The 25,099-nt window shown below is 42.3% G+C and overlaps 1 protein-coding gene across 11 annotated transcripts in view; it reads right to left on the bottom strand.

Moving 5' to 3' along the window:
* Positions 1–705: 705 nt before the first annotated feature.
* Positions 706–25,099, bottom strand: part of LOC140395719 (C-Jun-amino-terminal kinase-interacting protein 4-like) — a 128,303-nt gene continuing 103,909 nt past the window's right edge. For 7 of the 11 annotated variants that reach the window (XM_072483846.1, XM_072483845.1, XM_072483843.1 and 4 more), the window contains 7 exons: positions 22,705–22,853; positions 21,273–21,444; positions 19,592–19,705; positions 9,507–9,545; positions 6,062–6,238; positions 3,728–3,859; positions 706–1,946 (listed from right to left, as the gene is read on the bottom strand). In XM_072483846.1, the coding sequence (XP_072339947.1) occupies positions 1,831–1,946; positions 3,728–3,859; positions 6,062–6,238; positions 9,507–9,545; positions 19,592–19,705; positions 21,273–21,444; positions 22,705–22,853 (899 nt within the window). In that variant the 3' untranslated portion in view covers positions 706–1,830. The remainder of the gene's footprint in view (positions 1,947–3,727; positions 3,860–6,061; positions 6,239–9,506; positions 9,546–19,591; positions 19,706–21,272; positions 21,445–22,704; positions 22,854–25,099) is intronic. The other 4 variants (XM_072483848.1, XM_072483840.1, XM_072483847.1 and 1 more) reach the window with 2 other exon arrangements.

Raw genomic sequence — 25,099 nt, forward strand, 5'->3', positions numbered from 1 at the left:
CTATGGTTCTATGCTATATGCTGAAGTCCCTGGATTTGGGTGTAAATCCATGATGTTCTAGTTCAGAGGTGAAAGTACTAACATTAGAGCCAGATAGGCACTTCTGCCAATCAAGCTGAAAAGATCTTTGTGCTGAAGAAATGGAATGCTTAATATGACAGCTAGTCTGAGTGTAGAAGTACCCTTCAACTCTGTCCCAACAATGTTCTTTAAAACTCCAATTCACTACAGCACTCCAACAATAGTGATACTACTGACCTGGAGAGGTGAGTGTTACCTGTTGATTCACGATGACATTAACATTTCTGTTCCACAGTAACACTGCCTAACATTGCTGAATTTGAGAGATCTATTACCAGGTTGAGGGTTAGTTTCATACTGCTCCTGAAGTCATCTTCCTTGGGCCTACATTGTCCATAGAAATATCCTTCAATCAAGTATGCTGGGTTGGATTTGAACCCAAGGGCAATGTGCAGTATTCCAACCAATGCCCCAGACAACACAATGCAGAGAGGGAATGCAAAGCAACACTGATTACCAAGAAGAGGGCATTTTAAAGTGCTGCTTTTGGATGGGAGGCAAGGTTTAGGGTGTTAAAATGGTTTTGAGGGAGATTATTTGTCTGGCTTCACTATAAAATTGATACCATCACCAATTTAGATTGCTAAAAGGTAAAAAAAAACAATTGCAGGAAACTTGACCGAATAAAAATAAAATCCAATTTATTCAGTCATTGTAAATCAAGGGGCCCAGAATGAATCCATTTCCAGTTTCTATGATGTGAGAACGCAGGTCCCATTACACAAATTAGTTCAGAGCTGCAGAAACACAATCAAGAAAACAACAGCCTTCTTTGATTACATATATATATTTTTCTTGTACAAAGTTACATTCTGAACCACAAAGGTTCATTAATAATATGTAATAAATACTGAAATGGCTACACTGGAATATGAGCTATTCAAGCTCACCATAATGAAGCCTTGGGTTTCAACAGAGAGCAATTCAACGCCGGAGCATTCCGTTTTCAAATTACAGAGCAATTAAAATACAAGATAAAGTGTCTAAAGAGGTCAACTTACAAAAAAAATACAGACCATAAAATTTGTATTTTTTTTAAAAATATGCTTAGAGAGACGCAAATGTTCCTTTCTCAACAAAACTGTCAATATAATTAAAGCACTTCTGTTAGAGAAAAGAAGCCATTTTAGTAGTGTGTATAAAATGATGCTGAGGTGCAGTACAGGTTGTTAATGTTCCCTGTCAAGTGTCCAGAGTTTTCTACATTAAATTTCAAGAAAGAAAACTGAACCGGATGATATTCCCCTAAACACCACAAGGCTCTAAAACAAGACTGACTGATGGACTGTTCCCCCCGCCCCCCCCCCTCTCCCTACCAATCATTTGACACGAGTGCTACTCCGGGTTAATATCCTTTGGTAACCGTGATAACACCCACACAGAAATAAATAGCTTTCTTTATAATCATTGCAAATACAAATTAGTTCTTTAGAATAGTGTTAGCATAATAACCCTTAAGAACTAACACCTGTTGTTTTACTAAGGCAGCCTAAGTTCTTTGAAGTGAAGTGACTATGTTCAGCAAGCGCCGTCTTTTAACAGTAGGATGACCCTGTAAAAAGGACAAGGACAGAAGAGCAGCTCAGAGATGCTTAGCGCCTGCTCTGAACTCACCATGCAAACTGAGGAACTATGGTGAAGAACTGCTCAAACACTCTGCGGTGAAGAAATTAAACAAAAATAAACCAAAATAAAACAACATGCAAGGTTTTCATGTAACTCAGTCATTCTGTCATGAAGTTGTATAATTCAGTCATCGTTGAACATGACCTGCCACACAATTAAGTGACTTCTCTCTGCTTTGGCCAGTGAGGGCTGAATCTGTAGAGTCTCCCTGAGCTCCTCGGTCTCTTCACTCTCGTCACCTAAAGGGAACAACATATATCATGACGTATGAAGATAACAAGAAGCATTTGTTCATCCTACTCCACAGAAGCCAGCCATTCAGTCATTTTATCTGTACCAGTACTCTGAAAGACCCCTCGGATTAGTTCCACCCCACCCACGCTGCTCTTTCCTCACAGCCATAGAAATATTTCCCCTACTAGTAGGTATCCAATTCCCTGTGGAAAGTTACCACTCAATCTGTTTCCACCATTCTTGGATAGTGAGTTCGAGATGAGAAACATTCAGCGCAGACGTCTCATTGCTTTTTAAAAATAAATTGTGTGTATTGATTTGGAACCCATACAGGATACAGCTTCTCAGAATAGCACTGGCGAATGCCATAGGAAGCCAATACCCCACCTGCCAAATGAACACTAACCCAATTGGTTACCATATTACACTGGCTGGCGTGGGTGGATGGGAGGGAAGGGGGAGGGGCTAATTTTTAGTTCTGCCTATCAGCAGATTCTGATACAAGACAGTGGGTAGAGTCAAAGCAGCTCAGCATGGATGAGGGAGATTTGATCAGCGCCACCAGCTCACCTTTCCGCAGATACCTACAGTTTCTGACAGTATCTTTTTGGACACCAAGGAAATAGATACACCAAGGGGTAGGTCACATGCTACTTTTTTTGCTCAACCACACTGCCTCTTGAACAATGCACGTTTTTGCCTCCACTCTCAGGCTCAAAGACTATTCCAGATATTAGAGAGAGGGAGAGGGAAAGAGCTTTCCTCACATCAGTCCGATTCTCCTCCAGATTTAACATTTGCAGCCTATTCACTATTTTATATTTCTCTGTTGTGTCCTCTTACTCCTCACACTGTGCCTTGCATGGATCACAAAGTCCCTTTAGTTTTTCTCCTTTTGAGACCAAATCATTTCTCTAACTGTTCTTGAACGGAGTTCTCGATGGTCAAATTCAGATCAGGGTTCTTCTTTACACTTTACAAGGTTTGGGTGTTTACCCTGTGCCTTGGTGACTAGGTATAGGCTGCTCAGAGCAATGTACAGCTTCAATAGGATGGCCTCAGACTGCTGATCGAGATAGCCCCCCGCATTCTGTCTGATGAGTTCTTTACTAACATTCTCCAATTGGTAGTCTGGTTCTTTTTCATGCGTAGTATTAAAGTTTGTACCTGTGGCAGTTTGTGCAGCAAGCTCCTCACTCAAACCCACCAGCTTGACAGTCATCTGAAGTTGCCCCCACACACCCACCAGCAGATGAGATGTGACGGAGGCCTGGGTTCATGTACCAGCTATTCCATAGGAATTGGAGTAGGGCATTCAGCCCGAGCCTGTCCTGCCGTTCAATGAGGTCATGGCTGATCTGTGACCTAATTCCATATACCTGGCTTGGGCACACCCTTTAATATCCTTGCTTAACAGAAATTCTATCTCAGATTTAAAATTAACAACTGTTCTCGCATGAATTGCTGTTTGTGGGAGAGAGTTCCAAACTTCCACCACCCTTTGAGTGAAGAAGTTCTTCCTAACATCGCTCCTGAACAGTTTGGCCCTACTTTTTAGACAATGTTCCCTAGCTTCAGAATCTCCAACCAGTGGAAATAGTTTATTTCTACCTACCCACCTTTTCCTGTTAATATCTTGAATACCCACTTCCCCAGCCTAGTAAAGTGTACTAAATGGGGGATTCAATAGAACTCTGCTATTCTATTAAGGTACGGCAGACAAATGGAACATTTCCCATAATGAAGTTCATATTTATATGAAGCAGTAAATATGCAATATCCTCACCCATCCTGAAGTCAATGTATCCCTCGCCACCGCTCATAACCAGCACCCATCTCACTGGCTGTTGGCTGGATCCATCTGATACAGAGGCTCCCAATTTTTCAAACGGGTATTCAACATCACCAAACGATATACCTAGAGCACGACCAAACAAGGGTTAAAATATTTTAACACCAGCAAAGATCACTTTTGCTTTTCAAAGACGCATCTATCCTATATTCTTCTCTATGTAATAACTGTTAGCAGGAATGCAGTGGAAACCTGCACTGGCTCAGTCCTAACTGACTGATTGATAGGGAGACATGCTTCACCAGAAAAACAGTCCTCTAGAGATGCAGTATTCTGCTTCAACAAGGCACGCACAAAACATTAGCTCACAGATTGTGGCAAAAATCCAACCTAAACTGAGACTGGGGCCTGAACATAACTCCTCCGAACAGGATGTCCTGCTACTGTTAACAACAATATTCTTCTAAAGTAAAAGGCACAATGTGGCCACATTTCACCAGCAGTTTCAGCAGGAATCTAATCACTCCTTTACAGCAGCACAGGATAAAAGTCGTTTTTAGACCTCCAGCTCTGATATATCTGGAATCAAAACATTGAACTTGAGAATGCAAGCTTCCTGATAGATCCCTGATTTCCCCTTTCTTTTATTTTATGCCGTTATCATTTTTGATCCACGAGTTATTAATGGACATGTGTCTTTAAGTCAAGCAGCACAGAGAATAAGGAATTCAGAAGTTACAGGAGAAAACACTCTGCTAGTCTGAACAGGAGCTTCAGAAATTTCGACACAAGAGAGCAGTTTGGGGTGGGGTGGGGTAGGACTCGGTTTGATTGATTGATTGGTGGCTAATGAATTGGCCAAAAGGCCATACTCTGCTTGGTAACAGGTGGTGATTGGATCCTATCCCAGTGGAGTCCCAAGGAGCATAGTTTGGCTCCTGAAAGCACAGGGACAAGGACTCTCGCCCTCCTCTGTGTTCTCTCCAGAAAGGCTGTGAGTACTGTATTCTGAAATTACAGAGACCTGAATTAATCTACAGTAAAACCTCAGACTGAAAGCAAAGTTTGAAGAGGAAGGTGTTCGAAATCACCATCTGAAACAAGGACCCTTTCTTTCCTTTATACCCCTTTCCCCCCCTGTTTGTCCATCTTGTGTGTATACTATATATATAATATATATCAGAGATAGAGAGTGGGGGGAGGGGGGGGGGAATAATTAAAGTGGGGAATTAGTTAATAATTAACCAGTTGTATTTGCTGCATATTTCATTACAATTTTTGTTACAAATAAAAAGTAATTGTGTTTACAATTACAAACCTGGTGACTGTAATTATTGGGCAGCCCAGAGTCAAAGACTTGGGTATTTTTCGAACAATTGTTAGTTAATTCACTTGTGTTGTGACTCTGGGTCAAGCAGGCTGGACTTGACCGTGTACTAACCCAGGGTATCTTAACAGGAAGAAAGGTCAAAGGAGTGGTTAAAAATTGGCGGCACGGTGACGCAGTGGTTATCACTGCTGCCTCATGGTCCCTAGGACCCAGGTTCGATCCCGGATCACTGCCTGCATGGAGTTTGCACATTCTCCCCGTGTCTGTGTGGGTCTCACCCTCACAACCCAAAGATGTGCAGGGTAAGCTGATTAGCCACGCTAAAGTGCCCCTTAAAAAAAATTGTTACGGTTAAAGGAGAATACATTAATTCACAAATAAATGGCAGTTTAATTCAATAGTTAGATTGACTCAGTTGCTAGCATACTCAATATGTACAACTCCAGAACATAAGCACACAATTTGGACTGGAATTTCCATGTAGTAGTGAGAGCTCTGCATTGTCAGAGGTGCTATTTTTCAGATAAAACATTAAACCAAAGCCCCATCTGGCTGTTTCAGTAGTATAGCTGGATACTGACGATCCCATGATACTCTTCAACAGAAGGAAGTTCTGTCCCAGTGTGTCCTGGCCAACATTCCTCCGTCAATCAACTCCAAGAAAAACAGATTAACTATTGCGTCTGAGACGTGCACAGTAATTTGTTTGTCTTCACAAACGTATTCACAGAATGTGAGCAATACTGTCAAAGTCTGTATTTATTGTCCATGTCTTTACATTACTGGTCACACAACATAACCACTGGAAAGAAATTTGTAACACTGTTCAGGTTTTAAATAAAAGTATTTTCCTTAATCGAATATAACAAACATGACTTCATAAATAAGAATTAGATTTGCCAATCATCATGTCCCGGAGTGTAATTCCCATCTGAAATTCAATAAAGAACCTAGTTTAGGGAGTCTGTGTGGGTAAAGGCTGCTCTGAAACTGCTCACCTGGAACGGCTACAAAGAACTTCACAGCATCCCGGTGTCCGTGGAAACATAGCTGAGCATGTGCCATAGAGCAGTACGGTATAAATGTGCCAGGGGTGATCTTGTCACTGTTTTCATCGCCATAGACACGGATGACATTTCCGGGACGGTTTCCTGTTCCCCCTGATGCCTTATTGGCTGGAGAAAGAGAGCACGTGGTAAATGACAACTAGTTCAGTGACAAACTAAGAAGATTCCTGGAGAAAATCATGACATATATACAAAAAAAACAGCCTCTAGCATGGCAGTGTTGGCTGAAGCTGAAGCAAAATGGAAAAGGTGTTAAAGTAACTTTAGGAAGACAGTGCCAGTTCAGGAAAGATTGGGGTAAAATAAATCGACGGAGCATGCTCGGTTCGGGACTATGTCAGGCAGACATGGGTAATGGAGTGTGCTTAATGCTAATCTGCCACTTCTCTCCTGTCTATGAAAATTCTGATGACACTGGAGCTGTGACATTAAGAAAATTACATCTACTGGAATATTTGCAGCAAATATCATTGGATTCCGATCCATGAGATTTAAATAGTGGTAGCAGAAAAACTTCACTAAAAATGCTTTGTGAAGTTTTATTTTATAAACTGGTCTCTAACTTTAAAGTACTTTATTAAAATTAAAGTTTTAAATGAGTAATTTTGCAGTCAAGTAGAGGGAGTTTCAAACTTCTGTGCCTATGCACAGTGGTTACCATTGTACAGCAATCAGTTGATGGGTAAGCTTCTACATCATCTCAGGGAAAGTATAGTGTTTGGTTATATCAGACTTCCTATCCCAGCTGTAAGTTCTAACCCATGGACTATAGGTATTAACCTTCGACACTGCAAATTTCACAAAGCATGTGAAGAATTCAAATCCATTTACAATGAGCACCCATTTAGCCAGTTTGAACAGGTCAAGTTTATCCCTGTGCAAGCTAATTCATGAAGCTTCAACCCATTAACTGGTTAACCTGTTTAGAAGCTTGCAACGTTCTATAGTATTAACTCCATCATCCTGACCTACTCAATTCCACATTTGAAACAAATGCTGTTTGTAGTGTTGAACAGAAGACTCAGTGTTCTGCCAGGAATCAAATCTAATCACATGGGTACAAATTGTTCTGTATTTTCAAGGCAAGGTGTACCTTTGCTGAGAAAGGAAAGCTCTCTTTTTGCCCAGGTTTGTGTAGATTAGCGTAAAAAAACAAACTGGCTTCCAAGTGTTAACCCACACCTCAGACAATTCCTGCTGAAGTAGTGCATCTTTGTCACATCTTGGACTCAGCAATCCGATAGCACCTCCACCACACCCTCTCCATTTCAAATTGTCCCGGCTGAATGCATTAAAATTAGACCAGACTCTACACTTCACAAACTTTCAAACAGCATAATTTCTGTTTAGGCTGGATTCAGAACTAGGTTCTGGGGTGTGAAGAGGGCTGAATGATGCGCACCATGATACCCCAGTTTTACTGACACCAAAAGCTGTGCAACAGTAGGAATTTGGCTTCCAAATATAAAATATCTAGGCAAAATAAACATTTGAGGTAGATTTTCAACAGACACATTAGCACTCTGGATGAACGTGCCCACAGAGAGCGTTACTATTGAACTGCTCCCAGAGGCGGGCAGTTCCTGCTTGCAAGATGATAAAAAATTGTCAGCACTTTATTCATGTGATTCAAGGGTCAGAATCCAACTTCCTTTTTTCAAATATAAAAATACATTGTAAAAAGGCAGGTGAAATGCTGAAATAAAGGGCCCAATTTTAGCCCATTCAAAGCCCATCCATCTACATAGAGTTAAAATCAGGTTCACTGTCCTGGTCAATCTGAGAATAATCACAGTAAGAAGTCTTACAACACCAGGTTAAAGTCCAACAGGTTTGTTTCGATGTCACTAGCTTTCGGAGCGCTGCTCCTTCCTCAGTTGAATGAAGGGGTATGTTCCAGAAACATATATATATATATATATAGAGAGACAGATTCAAAGATGCCAGACAATGCTTGGAATACGAGCAGTAGCAGGTGATTAAATCTTTACAGATCCAGAGATGGGGTAACCCCAGGTTAAAGAGGTGTGAATTGTGTCAAGCCAGGACAGTTGGTAGGATTTCGCAGGCCAGATGGTGGGGGATGAATGTAATGCGACATGGATCCCAGGTCCCGGTTGAGGCCACACTCATGTGTGCGGAACATCAATGGAAAATACGGAAAATGAACGGACATCGCGCAACAATCACCAGGCAGGAATGTTCCCTTCCAGTCGGGGAACACTTCAGCAGTCAAGGGCATTCAGCCTCTGATCTCCGGGTAAGCCTTCTCCAAGGCGGCCTTCAGGACGCGCGACAATGCAGAATCGCCGAGCAGAAGCTTATAGCCAAGTTCCGCACACATGAGTGCGCCCTCAACCGGGACCTGGGATTCATGTCGCATTACATTCATCCCCCACCATCTGGCCTGCGAAATCCTACCAACTGTCCTGGCTTGATACAATTCACACCTCTTTAACCTGGGGTTACCCCATCTCTGGATCTGTAAAGATTTAATCACCTGCTAATGCTCGCATTCCAAGCATTGTCTGGCATCTTTGAATCTGTCTATATATATGTTTCTGGAACATGCCTCTTCATTCACCTGAGGAAGGAGCAGCGCTCCGAAAGCGAGTGACATCGAAACAAACCTGTTGGACTTTAACCTGGTGTTGTAAAACTTCTTACTGTGCTCACCCCAGTCCAACGCCGGCATCTCCACATCATGAGAATAATCAGATTGCAAGTATCCAACTTCAATGTTATTGGTTGCATAACACAGGTTATGTGTTTTGGTGGGGGTACTGGGTTACGATAATAGGGTGGAGGTGTGGGCTTGGGTAGGATGCTCTTTCCAAGGGCCGGTGCCTCCTTCTGTACTGTCAATTCTATGAAAGGCTATGTGGGTTTAGCTGCAAAAAAAGAAAAACAACTTGGTTCTTGTTCCGAACAGAAAAATACCAACCCTATTCTTTCACAACTGGGTTAAATTTTGATGAAAAGGCTGAACATTAGACACATTCTCCATACCTATGGCCACATGGGTGTTTTTTTAAACATTAGTAAATGGAACAGAGAGTCATTACAGATAAAGAAATGAAACACAGGCAGCAGTGTTTGCACAGCTTCAGTGAGGAGACATGGAAATGACAGTCCTCAAGACAAAATGAAAGGTCCCTCAGAGCTGGGGAAGGGAACATGGGTACTTAGGCTATTGTGACCATCCAGCAAACATACATACTGCCGCATTACAGTGACCAGCATCAGGATAAACATTCAGACAGAGAGAAATAAAAACAGGAAGGCAAACATTATAAATAAAAGTTGGATATAAACTGCGTTGACTGGCTAAAGCAGCCCGAAAGAGAAAGATTCCGATGGTTTGATCTGCACTTACCCCTCAGACCCAGTAACCGTCCCTGGTGGAGGACTACAGCTATAGTGAGAAGAGGTGGCAAAGGGGGAGTGGACAAGTATGACAGTAGAGGAAAAGGATTAATAAGAACCTACTACTCTTGCATCTCAAACCTGTAGTTTTCTTTTAAAATTTATAGACAGTGCAAGAACAGAATCTGTTGTTATAAAAACTTTTCAAAGATGTTAAACCAACTGTGGTCATGGTAGCTGGAGGAGCTGGAAGATTCATTCAAAACAACAATTGCTTCCAGCCCCAATAAAACTACATCAAATCCATGCGGCACGATACATTCCGACTGACTGGCTTAAAGACCTGAATGTATCAGAGAATTAAGATGGTGCACACTAGTTCACCAACAGGCAACTATGCCAGTCTTATTCCAATGCAAAGACTGTGGGCTGCAACGCAATCTTTAGCAAGCTCCAGATTACTGCTTCGGAATGGCTGCTCAGTCTATTTGGAAAAGTAACAATGTCACTAAAACTTCAACCTCACTGAATCTGGTGAATATGTTGTCAGGTTGAGAGAAAAGCAACGGCATCATCTCCTCCCAGGTTTCTGAAACCAAACATCATTCCTTTATGATACAAAGAGAAAATTGTGGACATATTCAGCAGCTCTGGCAGCATCTGTGGAGAAATATTTTGGGTAGATGACCTTTTGTCAGAACTGAGAGTACTTAGAGATGCAACAGTTCTTGAACAAGGCAGGGAAAGAACCAAACCAAATTTATAAGAGAAATTAACTACAGAATGGTTACAGCACGGTCATGTCCGTGCTGGCTCTCTGCAAGAACAAATCATCTAATCCACTCCCACTTCCCTGTAGCCCTGCAAATTTCTCTCTTCAATGCTTATTGTGATGAATGCAGAAATGTCAGATATATTATTTGACGCAGTCAGGGTTAAGAGCCTGGGCAAGTGTGTGCGACTGCTGCAGCCATGTTTTTAAAAATCCGGGTTTGAAAGACAGCAAGGCTTTTTAGAGCCAGAGGTGCAATTAAAGCATCATAAATGTTTGGGCTAATGGACTTTTATTTTAAATTGAGGGTTCCCTGGGGAGTAGATAATTAGAGACATTGTGTTCAGCTTAGTGAGATGTAGCAGTTAATGGGAGGAGCCAGGGATTGAAGCAGTCAGATGTTGAGGTTTTCAGGGTTAGTTTTTGGCTGGAAGAGGAGCCGAGAAGGTTTCTGAAGAAATACAGCCAGAGATTCTGCATTATTCTGACAGGGAGTCAGGTCTCTTTCTTTCAAGATGTCCCAAAATATCTCTCTTTCTCAAAGGTGTGTGTCCAAGACATTTCTTTACAGCCAGGATTCCTGAGTCTGCTAACTGTATTTAAAAGTGGATTGTGATTTGAGATGGTTTCGATGTTTGAGTGGAAATAAAGATAGCAGTTAGGTAGAATGCTCTTTCATAGGATCAATGCAGACTCAATGGGCCAAATAGCCTCCTTCTGCACTGTAGGAATTCTATGGGTTCTAACCAGGCAGGGTTTCTTGTGCTTAACAAAGAAAGAGGTTAAGCTTTATTGTGCTTAACAGGTCTAAGTATTAGTCCTGTAGAAAGTGTGTCTGGGGAATTGGTCCCCAGTAGGATTATGGCGGATGAATTAAACAGGTATTTTGCATCAGTCTTCATTATACAAGACACCAGTAACATCCCAGAAATAGCTGCAAATCAGGAAATGGAAGGGAGGAAGGAACTCAGGAAAAATACAATCATCAGGGAAGTGGTATTGAGCAAATTGTTGGGTCTGTGGGCTGACAAATCCCCTGGTCCAGATGAACCTCACCCTAAAGTAAAGAAGTGGCTAATGAGAAATGCACTGGTTTTAATTTTCCAAAATTCCCTAGATTCGAGAAAGATCCCATTAGATTGCAAATGGAACTCCTTTATTCAAAAAAAGGGAGGGAAATGGGAATCATGAAACTACAAGCCACTTAGCCGTACATCTGCCATTGGGAAAATGTTAGAAGCTGCTATTCAAGACGTTATAGCAGGGTACTTGAAAAGATTCAAGGTAATCAGGCAGAGTCAACCTGATTCTGTGAAAGGGAAATCATGTTTAACCTATTTATTGGATTTCTTTGAGCGGTCACATATGCAGTGGATAAAGGGAAACTGGTGGATATACTGTACTTAGTTTTCCAGAAGGCATTTGATAAGGTGCCATGTCAAAGGTTATTGCGTAAAACAAAAGCGTAGGGAGTAACATATTGGCATGGATTGAAGATTGGCTAGCTACCAGGAAACAGTTGGCATAAATGGGTCTTTTTCTGGTTGGCAGGACATGACGAGTGATGAGCCACAGGATCAGTACCATGGCCTCAACTTTTTACAATTTATATAAATGACTTGGATGAAGGGACTGGGTTGCTAAATTCGCTGATGACACAAAGATAGGTAGGAAAGTAAAATGTGAATAGGATGCAAGCAGGTTACAAAGGGATATAGATACATTATGTGAATGGGCAAAAGTCTGGCAAATGGAGTATAATATTGAAAGATGTGAAATTGTCCATTTTGGCAGGAAGGATTAAAAAACTATCTAAATGGTGATAGATTTCAGAACTCTGACGTGCAGAGGAATCGGGATGTCCTAGTGTGTGAATCACTAAAGCTAATATACAGGTACAGCAAATAATTGGGAAAGCTAATAAATGTTATTGTTTATTATGAGGGAAATAGATTACAAACGTAGGGAGGTTATGCTTCAGTTGTACAAGGCACTAATGTGACCACAACTGGAGTATCGCGCACAATATTATATTTGTCTCCTTATTCAAGGAAAGATGTAAATGTGTTAGAAACAGCTCAAAGAAGATTTACTAGACCAATGCCAGGAATGGGCAGGTTGGGTAATGAGGAAAGGTTTGGGAGGTTAGGCTTAAAATGGATAGAAAGCTGGTTAGCAGACAGGAAGCAAAAATATAAATGGAATAGAACATAGAACATATAGCGCAGAAGGCCATTTGGCCCATCAAGTCTGCACCGACCCACTTAAGGCCTCACTTCCACCCTATCCCCGTAACCCAATGACCCCTCCTAACCTTTTGGACACTAAGGGCAATTTAGCATTGCCAATCCACCTACCCTGCACGTCTTTGGACTGAATAAATGGGTCTTTTTCAGATTGGCAGGTGACTAGTGGGGTACCGCAGGGATCTGTGCTCGGACCCCAACTGTTCACATTATATATTCATGATTTGAGGGAACTAAATGGATTATCTCCAAATTTGCAGTTTTGGTGTCCTTACCTGAGGAAGGATGTTCTTGCTATGGAGGGAGTGCAGCGAAGGTTTACCAGGCTGGGGTGGCGGGACTGTCATATGAGGAGAGACTAAATCGGTTAGGATTATATTCATTGGAGTTTAGAAGAGTGAGAGGGGATCTCACAGAAACTTACAAAATTCTAACAGGATTAGACAGGGTAGATCCAGAAAGAATGTTCCCGATGGTGGGGAGTCCAGAACTAGGGGTCAGTTTGAGGATAAGGGGCAAACCTTTTAGGACTGAGGTGAGGAGAAATTTCTTCACCCAGAGAGTGGTGAATGTGTGGAATTTGCTACCACAGAAAGTAGTTGAGGCCAAAACATTGTGGAATTTCAAGAAGGAATTAGATACAGCTCTTGGCCCTTGAAGTTAAAGGAATTGAGGGATATCGAACATGATCACAATAAATGACGGAGGAAGCTTAAAGGGCCGAATGGCCTCCTTCTGCTTCTATTTTCAATGTCTGTTTCTGTATATTCACTGGACTTTAGAAGAGTAAGAGGCGATTTGATCAAAACCTTTAAGATCCTGAAGGGTATTGACAGGGTGGATGTGAAGAGGATATTTCCTCTTGTGGGAAAATCTAGATCTAGGGAGTTACTGTTTAAAAATCAGGGGTTGCTCATTTAAGACAGAGATGAAGGGAAATATTTTCTCTGAGGGTCATGATTCTCTGAAACTCTCTTCCTCAAAAGATAGTGGAAGCATAGTGACTATTTTTAAAGCAGAGCTGGATAGTTCTTGATTAACAAGGGGGTAAAGGTTATCACACAATTGAAGTGCACGCATGCACACCAATAGATGATGGGGGCCATTATTTTTCAATGAAGAGTCCAGAGAAATAAAAGGGATACACAGTCTGTAGTTTGGTGATTCGACTGGCTTCAGGCTGAATTCGAAGATCTTGTGACATTCTTTTGTTGACCCCGATATTTTGGAATAAAATATGTAGATGGCTGATTTGGCTGTTCCCCTGGATCCATTGATTTGAACATGGTCATCACTAGTGCATTCCCCCTTGTAACTTTATCAGTTCATGTCTGTAAATTCTCTTTCTCTGCCAGTGTCCCATTGTTCAATTGATTGGATTTGGCATATTCGCATTGTAGCTTGATAAATTCATGTCTGGGAACCTCCATGTTGAACTGAAAGTGGCTATTGTAACACCACTGTTTAAGAAGGGAGGAAGGCAGAAGACGGGAAATTATAGGCTGGTTAGCCTGACTTTGGTCATTGGTAAGATTTTAGAGGCCATTGTTAAAGATGAAAACGCAAAGCACTTGGAAGTGCATGATAAAATAAGACTGAGTCAGCATGGCTTTGTCAAGGGGAGGTCATGTCTGATAAGTCTGTTCGAGTTCTTTGAGGAAGTAACAAGGAAGTTAGACAAAGGAGAACCAGAGGACGTGATTTATTTAGATTATCAGAAGGCCATTGACAAGGTGCCACATAGGAGACTGTTAAATAAGTTCAGAGCCCATGGTGTTCAGGGTAAGATCCTGGCATGGATAGAGGATTGGCTGGCTGGCAGAGGGTGGGGATAAAGGTTTTTTTTTTCAGGATGGCAACCGGTGACTAGTGGTGTACCTCAGGGGTCGGTGCTGGGACCACAACTTTTTACAATATACATTAATGATCTAGAAGTGACTGAAGGCACTGTTGCTAGGTTTGCAGATGATACAAAGGTATGTAGAGGAACAGGTAGTATTGAGGAAGCAGGGGGGCTGCAGAAGAATTTGGACAGGCTAGGAGAGTGGGCAATGAAGTGGCAGGTGGAATACAATGTAGAAAAGTGTGAGGTTATGCACTTTGGAAGGAGGAATGGAGGCATAGACTATTTTCTAAATGGGGAAATGCTTAGGAAATCAGAAGCACAAAGGGACTTGGGAGTCTTTGTTCACGATTCTCTTAAGGTTAACGTGCAGGTTCAGTCGGCAGTTAAGAAGGCAAATGCAATGTTAGCATTCATGTCAAGAGGGCTAAAATATGAGACCAGGGATGTACTTCTGAGGCTGTATAAGGCTCTGGTCAGACCCCATTTGGAGTACTGTGAGCAGTTTGGGCCCTGTATCGAACGAAGGATGTACTGGCCTTGGAAAGGGTCCGGAGGAGGTTCACAAGAATGATCTCTGGAATGATTAGTTTGTTGTATGAGGAACGGTTGAGGACTCTGGGTATGTACTCGTTGGAGTTTAGAAGGATGAGAGGGGATCTTATTGAAACTTACAGGATACTGCGAGGCCTGGATAGAGTGGATGGGGAGAGGATGTTTCCACTTCTAGGAACAACTAGAAGCAGAGGACACCATCTCAGACTAAAGGGACGAGCCTGTAAAACACAGATGAGGAGGAATTTCTCCAGCCAGAGGGTGGTGAATCTGTGGAACACTTTGCCGCAGACGGCTGTGGAGGCCAAATCAGAGTGTCTTTAAGACAGAGATAGATTAATAAGGGGATCAGGGGTTATGGGGAGAAGGGAGGAGAATGGGGATGAGAAAATATCAGCCATGATTGAATGGCGGAGCAGACCCGATGGGCCGAGTGGCCAAATTCTGTTCCTATGCCTTATGGTCTAATATTTCAGATTGGTTTTTTTCTTTTCTTTTATAAATTTAGAGTACCCAATTAATTTTTTGCAATTAAGGGGTAATTTAAGTGTGTTCAATCCACCTACCCTGCACATCTTTGGGTTGTGGGGGCTAAACCCACGCAAACATGGGGAGAATGTGCAAACTCCACACTGACAGTGACCCAGAGCCGGGATCGAACCTGGGACCTCGGCGCCGTGAGGCTGCAGGGCTAACCCACTGCGCCACTGTGCTGCCATATATCTCAGATTGTTAATGGAGACAGGATATGTGGCTCACTGATATTCCTGTGAGGCTATCGTCCTTGATAAGTCTTTGTAACCCACCAAGTTTGAGACACTGTGTCTGTAATGTGGAGAGTACAGGGATGAAAATGGGGTAACCATCTTCATTGAGAACTCAAGTCACAATTGTAGTTTGTGTTTTCAAAAAGTCTGTTTTTAAAAGTTCAGTTCAGTGTTCTAGTAAGTGGATTAAAAATCATTACTTGGCACAAGGCATGTTTTGTTGACATAATTGAACTCTCCTCTAGCACACACTCAGCATTCCAGATTCAAACCATTCTCGGTGTAAACCATTCTCATGACACGGTTGGTTCTTTTACCAATCACTTTAAATTGGTGCCCTGTGGTTCTCCATCCTTCCATCAATGGGAATAGTTTTGCCTTCTCGGTTTCTCTCTTCAGTTACTGCCAGTCATGCTGAGTATTTCTAGTACCTTCTGAGTCTATTTCAAATTTACACCATCTGCAGTCTTATTCATTTGCACATTATTTACATGTGAAGATTAATAGCTTTTAATTAAAAATAAAATGTTTCTTTGTAAATAATAAAATGGTTATGTGGCACAAAAAGTGGAACTCTGTCAACATTTCCTAATCCACTAAATCTGATAACCTGAGCAAACTGGGAGGAGGGTCACAGGGGAAAGGGCACCATCGCCTCACTGTAAGTGGGAAATGGGAGAAAGAAACAAAAACAAGGAATTCAAGTGGAGTTCTCCCATTGGGTGGCTGGTAAGCCTGCTATCCAGGAGTAGAGACATTGGCCAAGACAAAAGCTGTATCCATCACAAGTGATAATCGATCATGCTTGCTCATCAATGGCAAAGACCAACTCAAGTAAAATCTTAAACACTCCAAATTAGAATGCAGGGTAGAAACACAGGAGGAACATTACTTACCTTAGTAGGATCTTCATCCTTCAAATGTTGCAGGCTCCATGCACTTATAGGTTTGCAGTTAAGAGGTGCTTTGTGATTGGTGTACACAAAACAACAATCCCCTACAAGACATTCTGACTTGCTCTCAACCTCCCGCTCTTGGAAGGCAGGATATTGAATTCCACACAATCACCATAAAAGGCCTGATAGAGGGCAGGATTAGAGCTGGTAAGTAGAAGATTCAGACAGGGTCCACAGGGCTTCCAAAAAAAAGAAGGAATTTGAGCAGAAATGTTTTAGCGCCTAACATTGCGGGCTAGATTTCAACTAAATCTAGTTGAAATCTAACCGGGTGCTCCGGTTTCCTCCCACAGTCCAAAGATGTGCGGGTTAGGTGAATTGGCCAATGATAAATTGCCCTTAATGTCCAAATTGCCCTTGGTGTTGGGTGGAGGTGTTGAGTTTGGGTAGGGTGCTCTTTCCAAGAGCCGGTGCAGACTCAGGGGGCCGAATGGCCTCCTTCTGCACTGTAAATTCAATGATAATCTATGATTAATCTAGGACAAAGGTTCGGCACAACATCGTGGACCGAAGGGCTTGTTCTGTGCTGTATTTTCTATGTTCTATGTTAAAGAAGCAAATTGTAGATATGTTGGAGGTGCAGAGGGAATGCGTTTCATTGCTTAAAATAGCTGCTGTCCCTTTCAGAGGAGTGGGAAAACATGAGTGATTACATCAGATATGTACACATCTTAGATGGATCCTTGTTATTCATGGCTGTCCTATTCTTTGCTTCCCTCCCACTGGTGCCAGTTCTAAAGAATATGCCATTGTGCGAGGATGTATGGAATTGATTACACTTTCCTCCTCACCTTAAATTACATTGTGTCTCTCACTCTGAGGAAAGTTCAAAGCCCTGAAAGACCTTTCCCTCTTTAGAGGCAGCAAGCAGTGACACATTAGAAAAACTAATACTCAAAACCACACAATTCCTTTTGCTACACATTGTCCTCATACCATATTCTGCATCCCGCATCCTCCCAATACCATGAAAGGAATTACAACTTGAAGGGAACAAGGTTGGTGTTGATGTTCATGGGCTGTACATGTGCAGATTATCCCGACTTGGTAGTGCAGATACTTGGAATTTATAGGACAAATTTCCATTTAAGCTTTCATATTTTCGCCATAGTGCAAGAGAATGTGTTCTTTTAGTCTAAATACTCCTCAATTACAACATAGTCAGCTACTGAACAAGTACTACACTGCTCTGAATCCAGATTCATCCAAACTAGAGTGCACACTTGCTTCCAGTTTCCCCAAGACCTTTTGGCACAGCAAATTGAATTTTCACCCCTTTCCTTCACACACTAGATATAAAACAGAACAATATCGCAGTATCAGGACCCACTACCAACACACAACGGCAGTAATGTGTACCATCTACAAGATGCACTGCAACAACTTTTTCGACAGCAATATTCCAATCTGTGACTCAACCAACGAGACGGATAAGGACAACGGAAGCAGCTGCAAATTCTCCTCCAGGTCAGACACTTGTAACTGTATCGCTGTTCCTTCATTGTTGCTGGCTTAAAAATGCAGAATTTCCTCCCTAACAGCACTGTGGTGTACCCACGCCAGATAGACTGCAGCAGTTTAAGGCTGGTCACCGATTAGGGCCAGACAGTAAATGCAACTCCTGCTTGTGATGCCCACTCCCTGAGTATGGATGCAACAAAAACCTTCCCGCACCGCCGTTTGAGGCTTTCCACGAAGAGGGAATGGCCGAATTCAAGGCTGGCTGATGTCAGTGCTCAAGCATGAGATTATAACCAGGAAACACCAGACAGTCTTGCAGTAAAAGCGGAAAAGGTGGTCGAAATGCAGTGTTTCAAATGATCTCCCAGTTATTCCTACCGAATGAAGCTGCTGATCAGAGAGAAGCACTTTCTCTCAATGATATTGCTCTTTTGGAGTGCAAGAACTGCACAAGGCAATACATACATAGGTACATAGAAGATAGGAGCAGGAGGAGGCCTTTTGACCCTTCGAGCCTGCTCCGCCATTCATCATGATCATGGCTGATCATCCAACTCAATAGCTTAATCCTGCTTTCTCCCCATAGCCTTTGATCCCATTCTCCCCAAGTGCTATATCCAACCGCCTCTTGAATATATTCAAAGTTTTAGCATTAACTATTTCCTGTGGTAATGAATTCCAGGCTCACCACTCTTTGTATGAAGAAATGTCTCCTCATCTCTGTCTGAAATGGTTTACCCTGAATCCTCAGGCTGTGACCGTGGGGCAGCACGGTAGCATTGTGGATAGCACAATTGCTTCACAGCTCCAAGGTCCCTGGTTTGATTCCGGCTTGGGTCACTGTCTGTGCGGAGTCTGCACGTCCTCCCCGTGTGTGCGTGGTTTCCTCCGGGTGCTCCGGTTTCCTCCCACAGTCCAAAGATGTGCAGGGTAGGTGGATTGGCCGTGATAAATTGCCCATAATGTCCAAAATTGCCCTTATTGTTGGGTTGGGTTATGGGGATAGGGTGGAGGTGTTGACCTTGGGTAGGGTGCTCTTTCCAAGAGCCGGTGCAGACTCGATGGGCCGGGTGGCCTCCTTCTGCACTGTAAATTCTATGATAATCTATGACCCTCTGTTCTGGACACACCCATCATTGGTAACATCTTCCCTGCATCTACCCTGTCTAGTCCTGTTAGAATTTTATAAGTCTCTATGAGATTCCCCCCTTATTCTTCTGAACTCCAGCGAGAACAATCCCAACCTCGTCAATCTCTCCTCATATGACAGTCCCGCCATCCCTGGAATCAGTCTGGTAAACCTTCGCTGCACCCCCAATAGGGACATTCCCTCCCCATTATCCTGAAGGCAAAGATAAATCAGCTACCCAAGAGGTCAATCAGAATACAAGTTCCACAGAGCAAACTGAGGTGCCGCTAATCAGCATTAAAGAAACAAAGAGAAAAGATGCACACATGTAAATCACTTTTTCTCAAAGTAAACTCCATCACTTACTTTCTGTTAGAGGGATGGAGATGATCACGCCATTGCCTGTGCCCACCCACAGGCAGTTGCAGGATACCATGAGAGCTGTGATTCGCACAAAAGAGAAACCAAGTTTCCCAGTACCTTAAAAACAAACACCAACAAATAAAGAGAATTTCAAACACTTTGGAAACATATCAAGTCATAAAGTCATTATGGCACAGAATGGGGCCTTGCAGCCCATCAAGTCCATGCCAGCCTTCCATAGGTAATCCAGTCAGTCCAAGTAAATATAGTTACTTTGGAGTAGACTAGAATCTGTTACCTCCTCTCCAAATACAGCAAATTATACGGTATAATATGTAAAACTTACAGCTCATTCCCTATTTGAGAAAACAGTGCCTTCTTCTCTTCCACGTCAAACACATCAGATTGATACTCATCAGATCTTTCTCTATTTCATCATTTTATCCCTATTTCCTTTCAACGACACAATGGTCTCTGCCTCATCAGCTCCTAGAGGTAAAGCATTGCATGCTCCAACAAACATGTATAAAAATTGGGGCTGTTTAGCACAGGGCTAAATCGCTGGCTTTGAAAGCAGACCAAGGTAGGCCAGCAGCACGGTTCAATTCCTGTAACAGCCTCCCCGAACAGGCGCCGGAATGTGGCGACTAGGGGCTTTTCACAGTAACTTCATTTGAAGCCTACTTGTGACAATAAGCAATTTTCATTTCATTTCATTTCAATTGTCCCCCAGTGCTTCTCCTCATTCTCGATGAAAACTTTACGATGGTGGCAGCACATCAACTGGAGGGGATAGTCTTTCCTTATTCACAATCAAGATCTTTCATTTCAAAAACCTCTATAAATGCCAGTTCGTTCTCTCTTGCCACTAAATTCCTTCGATTATGATACTGGACCAGGGAAAATAAGTAAAGTACCTCCCAGTCTCTCCTTACGACGAAAAACAGAAAATTCTGGAAATTTACAACGGGTCAGTAAGCATCCATAAAGATCCAATTTGACCTCTACATCATAACCTCCTTTCTCTCTTTACCGAATTATCTAGCGTGCATTTTCAACATTTGTAATTTTCCAGTTTAGAACATAAGAACTAGGAACAGGAGTAGGCCATCTGGCCCCTCGAGCCTGCTCCGCCATTTAATGAGATCATGGCTGATCTTTGTGGACTCAGCTCCACTCTCCGGCCCGTACACCATATCCCCGAATCCCTTTATTCTTTAGAAAGGCATCTATCTTTTTCTTAAAAAGTTCTTAAAAACGATTATTTTAGGATAGTTTCTAATCCCTGACTACAGTCCGTCTTTCAAATATCTGCATTTCCACTTGAGAAATTACACTCAAAGCCTCAGATTTTGCTGTTCCTCCCATGTCTTTCCATGGAGTCGATACACCCATTCCTCTTCATCTTCCATCTGTCTGCTAACACATGGATATTTTCCTGAACTTCTATACAATATGATAAAACCTTTACTTTTAACCTATTCTAAATGATCTACATGTACAGGGAAGAAGTGAATGGTGTGGGATACCAACTGTTGTTTCAGGGAGAGAGGTAGAAAACTGGAGAAAAAAATGCTTTTAATTAAACTTCAGAATTGATTTTAAAACACTTCAGTCAAGAACAGGATGATACCAAGTATACACAAAATATACAAAATATGGAATAATCATAGTGATCACCCACCTAACATTTTGCTGACATACGGTTCAATGTCTACATCTTGTAGGTGCTGGTAGGTATGTACATGGTAAAGGCGAAGGGTGGAGTCTAGGCGGATGGAAACCCACACCCCATCTCCCACCCAAGCCAACTGTCTCACCTGGCTTTCCTTCCGTGGGTGGGCATCAAAGGATTTCTGGGGAAGCACAAGTAGAAGAGCATTTTGCGAAAGTGCAACAACATTACCAATTCCAGAACAGTGGAGAATTCCGACTTGAGACTACGAGCACAGAAGCAGATCAGTACACACTTTTGCATGTGCACTTTAACAAAACCATCAAAACTGGTCCTTAATTCTTCCCTTCCAAGATTTTCCCAACTGTATTGTTTCGGGACTTCTTTCTTTTCAAAGTAGAAGGTTGGAGGTTGGATAAAAAGACGGGACCTGCTTGCTGAGCTCTCCACTGACAAAATAAGTTTCTTCATCATTATCTGGCCTCCCACCAGAGGGCAAAACTTCATCAGTCTCAGTGATTTTTCCTTTGGGGTGGCCGGGAAGGAGGAGGAGAAGGGAAGAGAAAGAGGTACACAGATCAACATGGAGTAGCTAACTTGTGACATGATTCAAACCCAAAAGCCTAGCTGATTGACTGGAAACCGTGCAGCGCATTGTGACAACGTGAATTGCTAGACTGCAGCAGTAACTTAGATAACTGCATCAAGGTAAAGCAAGTCAGTGCAAACAGTGAGCAATTACCTATCCATATATATGTACTACTCACTACATGTGGCCACAGAGCATCAAAGTCAAAATATTCTTGGTCTAATTAGACTAAAAATAAAATGTAAAGACGTCTCACAATCATTTATATCCATTATGGTGATGAATTACCTTCAACAAAACTATAACCTAAGTACTGCCATTGTACCTTGTGTTCTATGTTAATAAAAAGGGGTAAATTTGGTGACAGTGGGAAACTGTATGTAAGAAATCTAGCCAAATGCAGTTGCTTTAATATCACAAAGACATGTGCCTGGGATCTGGCCTGATGCTGGGGATTCTTCTCAGGCCTGTGTGTTTATAAATACATTGCTGGCTTGTATGTAACAAGGTCCTAAATTGGACTAAATGTCAAGTCACGAGTGCAAACTGCTGATCCTTGCCTCTGCTGGAGGGGCTGGTAATAGTGGCAGGACTATCATGAGAAAGCTTGAAGAAAGAGGCCATTAAACAAGCAGAAAGCAAATCAGACTCAATAGCAGATGGAGCTGCAGTTTAGTGTGTTGATGGACAGCTTTTTTTGCCACAGGTTAACAGTCTTGTTTTGCTTCCGGGGGCCTGTAATTTGAGCCTATGAAAAGTTGATAGGGTACGTTCCATTTAGCATTTTAATGGAAAGGCAATTCGATCCATTTTACTGGAGTTATTTGAGCTCAGAGCTTTGCAATTCATTACCTCAATTTTCATGGCCTTTGGTTGTACTACGTAGATCTTATTCTTGTAACCACACCATACTTTATCGTGCACAACAGTCATACAGCGGATGGAGTGATGAGGCCTCCCAAAGTCCAGAAGATGATAGTTAGTGAGGTCCCACTGGCCGTCTAAGGAACAAACAAACAGGCTATATAAAAATACAACTAAACAGTTACAACGTTAAAGCAAACAGACATCACTAATACAGTCTCCCCCATATTATGTTTCAAATTTTCTTGGGGATATGAGTGTTACTGAGCAGGCCAGCATTTATTGCCCAACCCTAATGAAGGCAGTGGTGAGCTGCCTTCTTGAACTATTGCAGGCCACGTGGTGTAGGTTCACCAGAGTTTTTCTCTATAGCAGTTTGATACAACTGAGTGCAGAGGACAATTAAAAGCTGTGTCAAGGTGAGAATCATCATTAAGGGCAGCAGATTTCCTCTCCCAAAGAACATTGGTGAATCAGATCTTTTTTTTTTTAAAAAAAACAACAATCCTGTAACTATTATTAATTAGACCAGCATTTTATTCCAGATTTATGAATTAATTGAATTTAAATTGCCTCAGTTGCCATGGTGGTCTCTGGAACATTGCTCCGGGTCTCTGGAATACCAGTAATTACTGGACCACTATATTACTGCTTCAACTGCTGAATCTTCATTAACAACTGAACTGCATTATCAATCTTTTGTCAATGCCGGTGATGATTGATTCTGATTTCTCTGGAATGTCTCTCCTCAGTAAGGCTGGGTGGTAGTTACGTTTCCAGTTCGGAAGCTTCTCTGATTTTCTCTCCGGAATGATGAAATTTCTGTGTAAGATCCAGTGTAAGGACTCTTTTCATTCCCGAGCTGGGCTGGAAATTGCAAAGGATTGAGATTAAAAACCTGGGTTGGGAGCTGGGTTTGATAGGAGACTAAGAAGCTTTTGAGAGTAGACCCAAAAGTGGACCTTTGAGTGGGAGGCCCAGTTTAGTAAAAGCAAAACATCTCTCCAGACGTAATCCCTCCACCTGTGCGTACTGAATGAATGTTACTGCTGGAAGACCATCACCAATATACGTGGGTGGCACTGTAGCACAGTGGATAGCACAATTGCTTCACAGCTCCAGGGTTCCAGGTTCGATTCCCGGCTTGGGTCACTGTCTGTGTAGAGTCTGCACGATCTCCCCGTTTCCTCCGGATGCTCCGGTTTCCTTCCACAGTCCAAAGATGTGCAGGTTAGGTGGATTGGCCATGATAAATTGCCCTTAGTGTTGGGTGTGGTTACTGAGTTATGGGGATAGGGTGGAGGTGTGGGCTTAGGGTAGGGTGCTCTTTCAAAGAGTGGGTGCAGACTCGATGGGCTGAATGGCCTCCTTCTGCACTGTAAATTCTATGATTCTATGAAATACAGTGGTGGCTTTGATCACTCAGCGTGCTGGGAGGAGAGCCGACTGTAAATAAATCAACATCGGAAGCAAGGACTTTTGCTTTTAACTTTTAATCCCTATTATTTTTACCCCTTTGTGTGTTCTTTTGTCTGGTGTGTGCGTGGGTAGAGGGTGGGACGGTTAAAAGGAAGGCTGTAGGCTAGCTTGCCGTTATTATGTTGTAATTACTGCATATTTCAACTTTATTTTGCTTATAAATAAAGTTATTGTGTCTGAACTTACAATCCTGATGATTGTAAATTATTGGGCAGCTAAGGGCCAAAGATTTTGTAAATTTTAGACAAATTATTGGTTAATTCACTTGTGTTGTCGCTCCGGGGCCTGTGGGGCTGCAATTGACCGTGCTCTAGCCCAGAGTGTTGGAACAAGAGCCAGCCCTCATGGTAGCCTTCTGAGAGAATTAGCTGGATCTTTTTGGAGCACATTAGTTAGATCTCTTCATCAGGCTGCCAGAATCAAACCCAAAATCAAACTGGAACGTCAGGACTCTAAAAAGCTTTCCAGAGGAATAATATCCAATCGAGACCTGTTACCAGGCAGAGCACAGCCCTCTGGGTCCATTCATTGGCCACCAGCCAAATCAATCAAACCGAGTTCTCAGTGATACCAGATAATCTGTAATCACCAGTTTAAATCAGCACAGCCTTCCGGTTTCTTCTGTTTGAATTATAGGCACAAGCTTCTTGCCTTAGAGTGACATGTCTAATAATCATCCATGGATCAAAAATATAACAGCAAAATAAAAAAAGGGGAAGTAAGGGAATAAGCTGGAAGGGCCCTTGCAATGGGTAACAAATGCTGTACTTGCCAGCGGCTCCACACCCCATGAATGAACAGAAATTGCAGGGTCAGTTGTCAATGTGAAAGCTTTTGAATGTAAGCAGTTTCATTACTGATACAGGAAAATTAACTAATTCCTGGTTTCAAAATGGATAATTAA

This window comes from Scyliorhinus torazame, chromosome 18 (genome assembly GCF_047496885.1).
Source record: "Scyliorhinus torazame isolate Kashiwa2021f chromosome 18, sScyTor2.1, whole genome shotgun sequence".
NCBI lineage: Eukaryota > Metazoa > Chordata > Chondrichthyes > Carcharhiniformes > Scyliorhinidae > Scyliorhinus > Scyliorhinus torazame.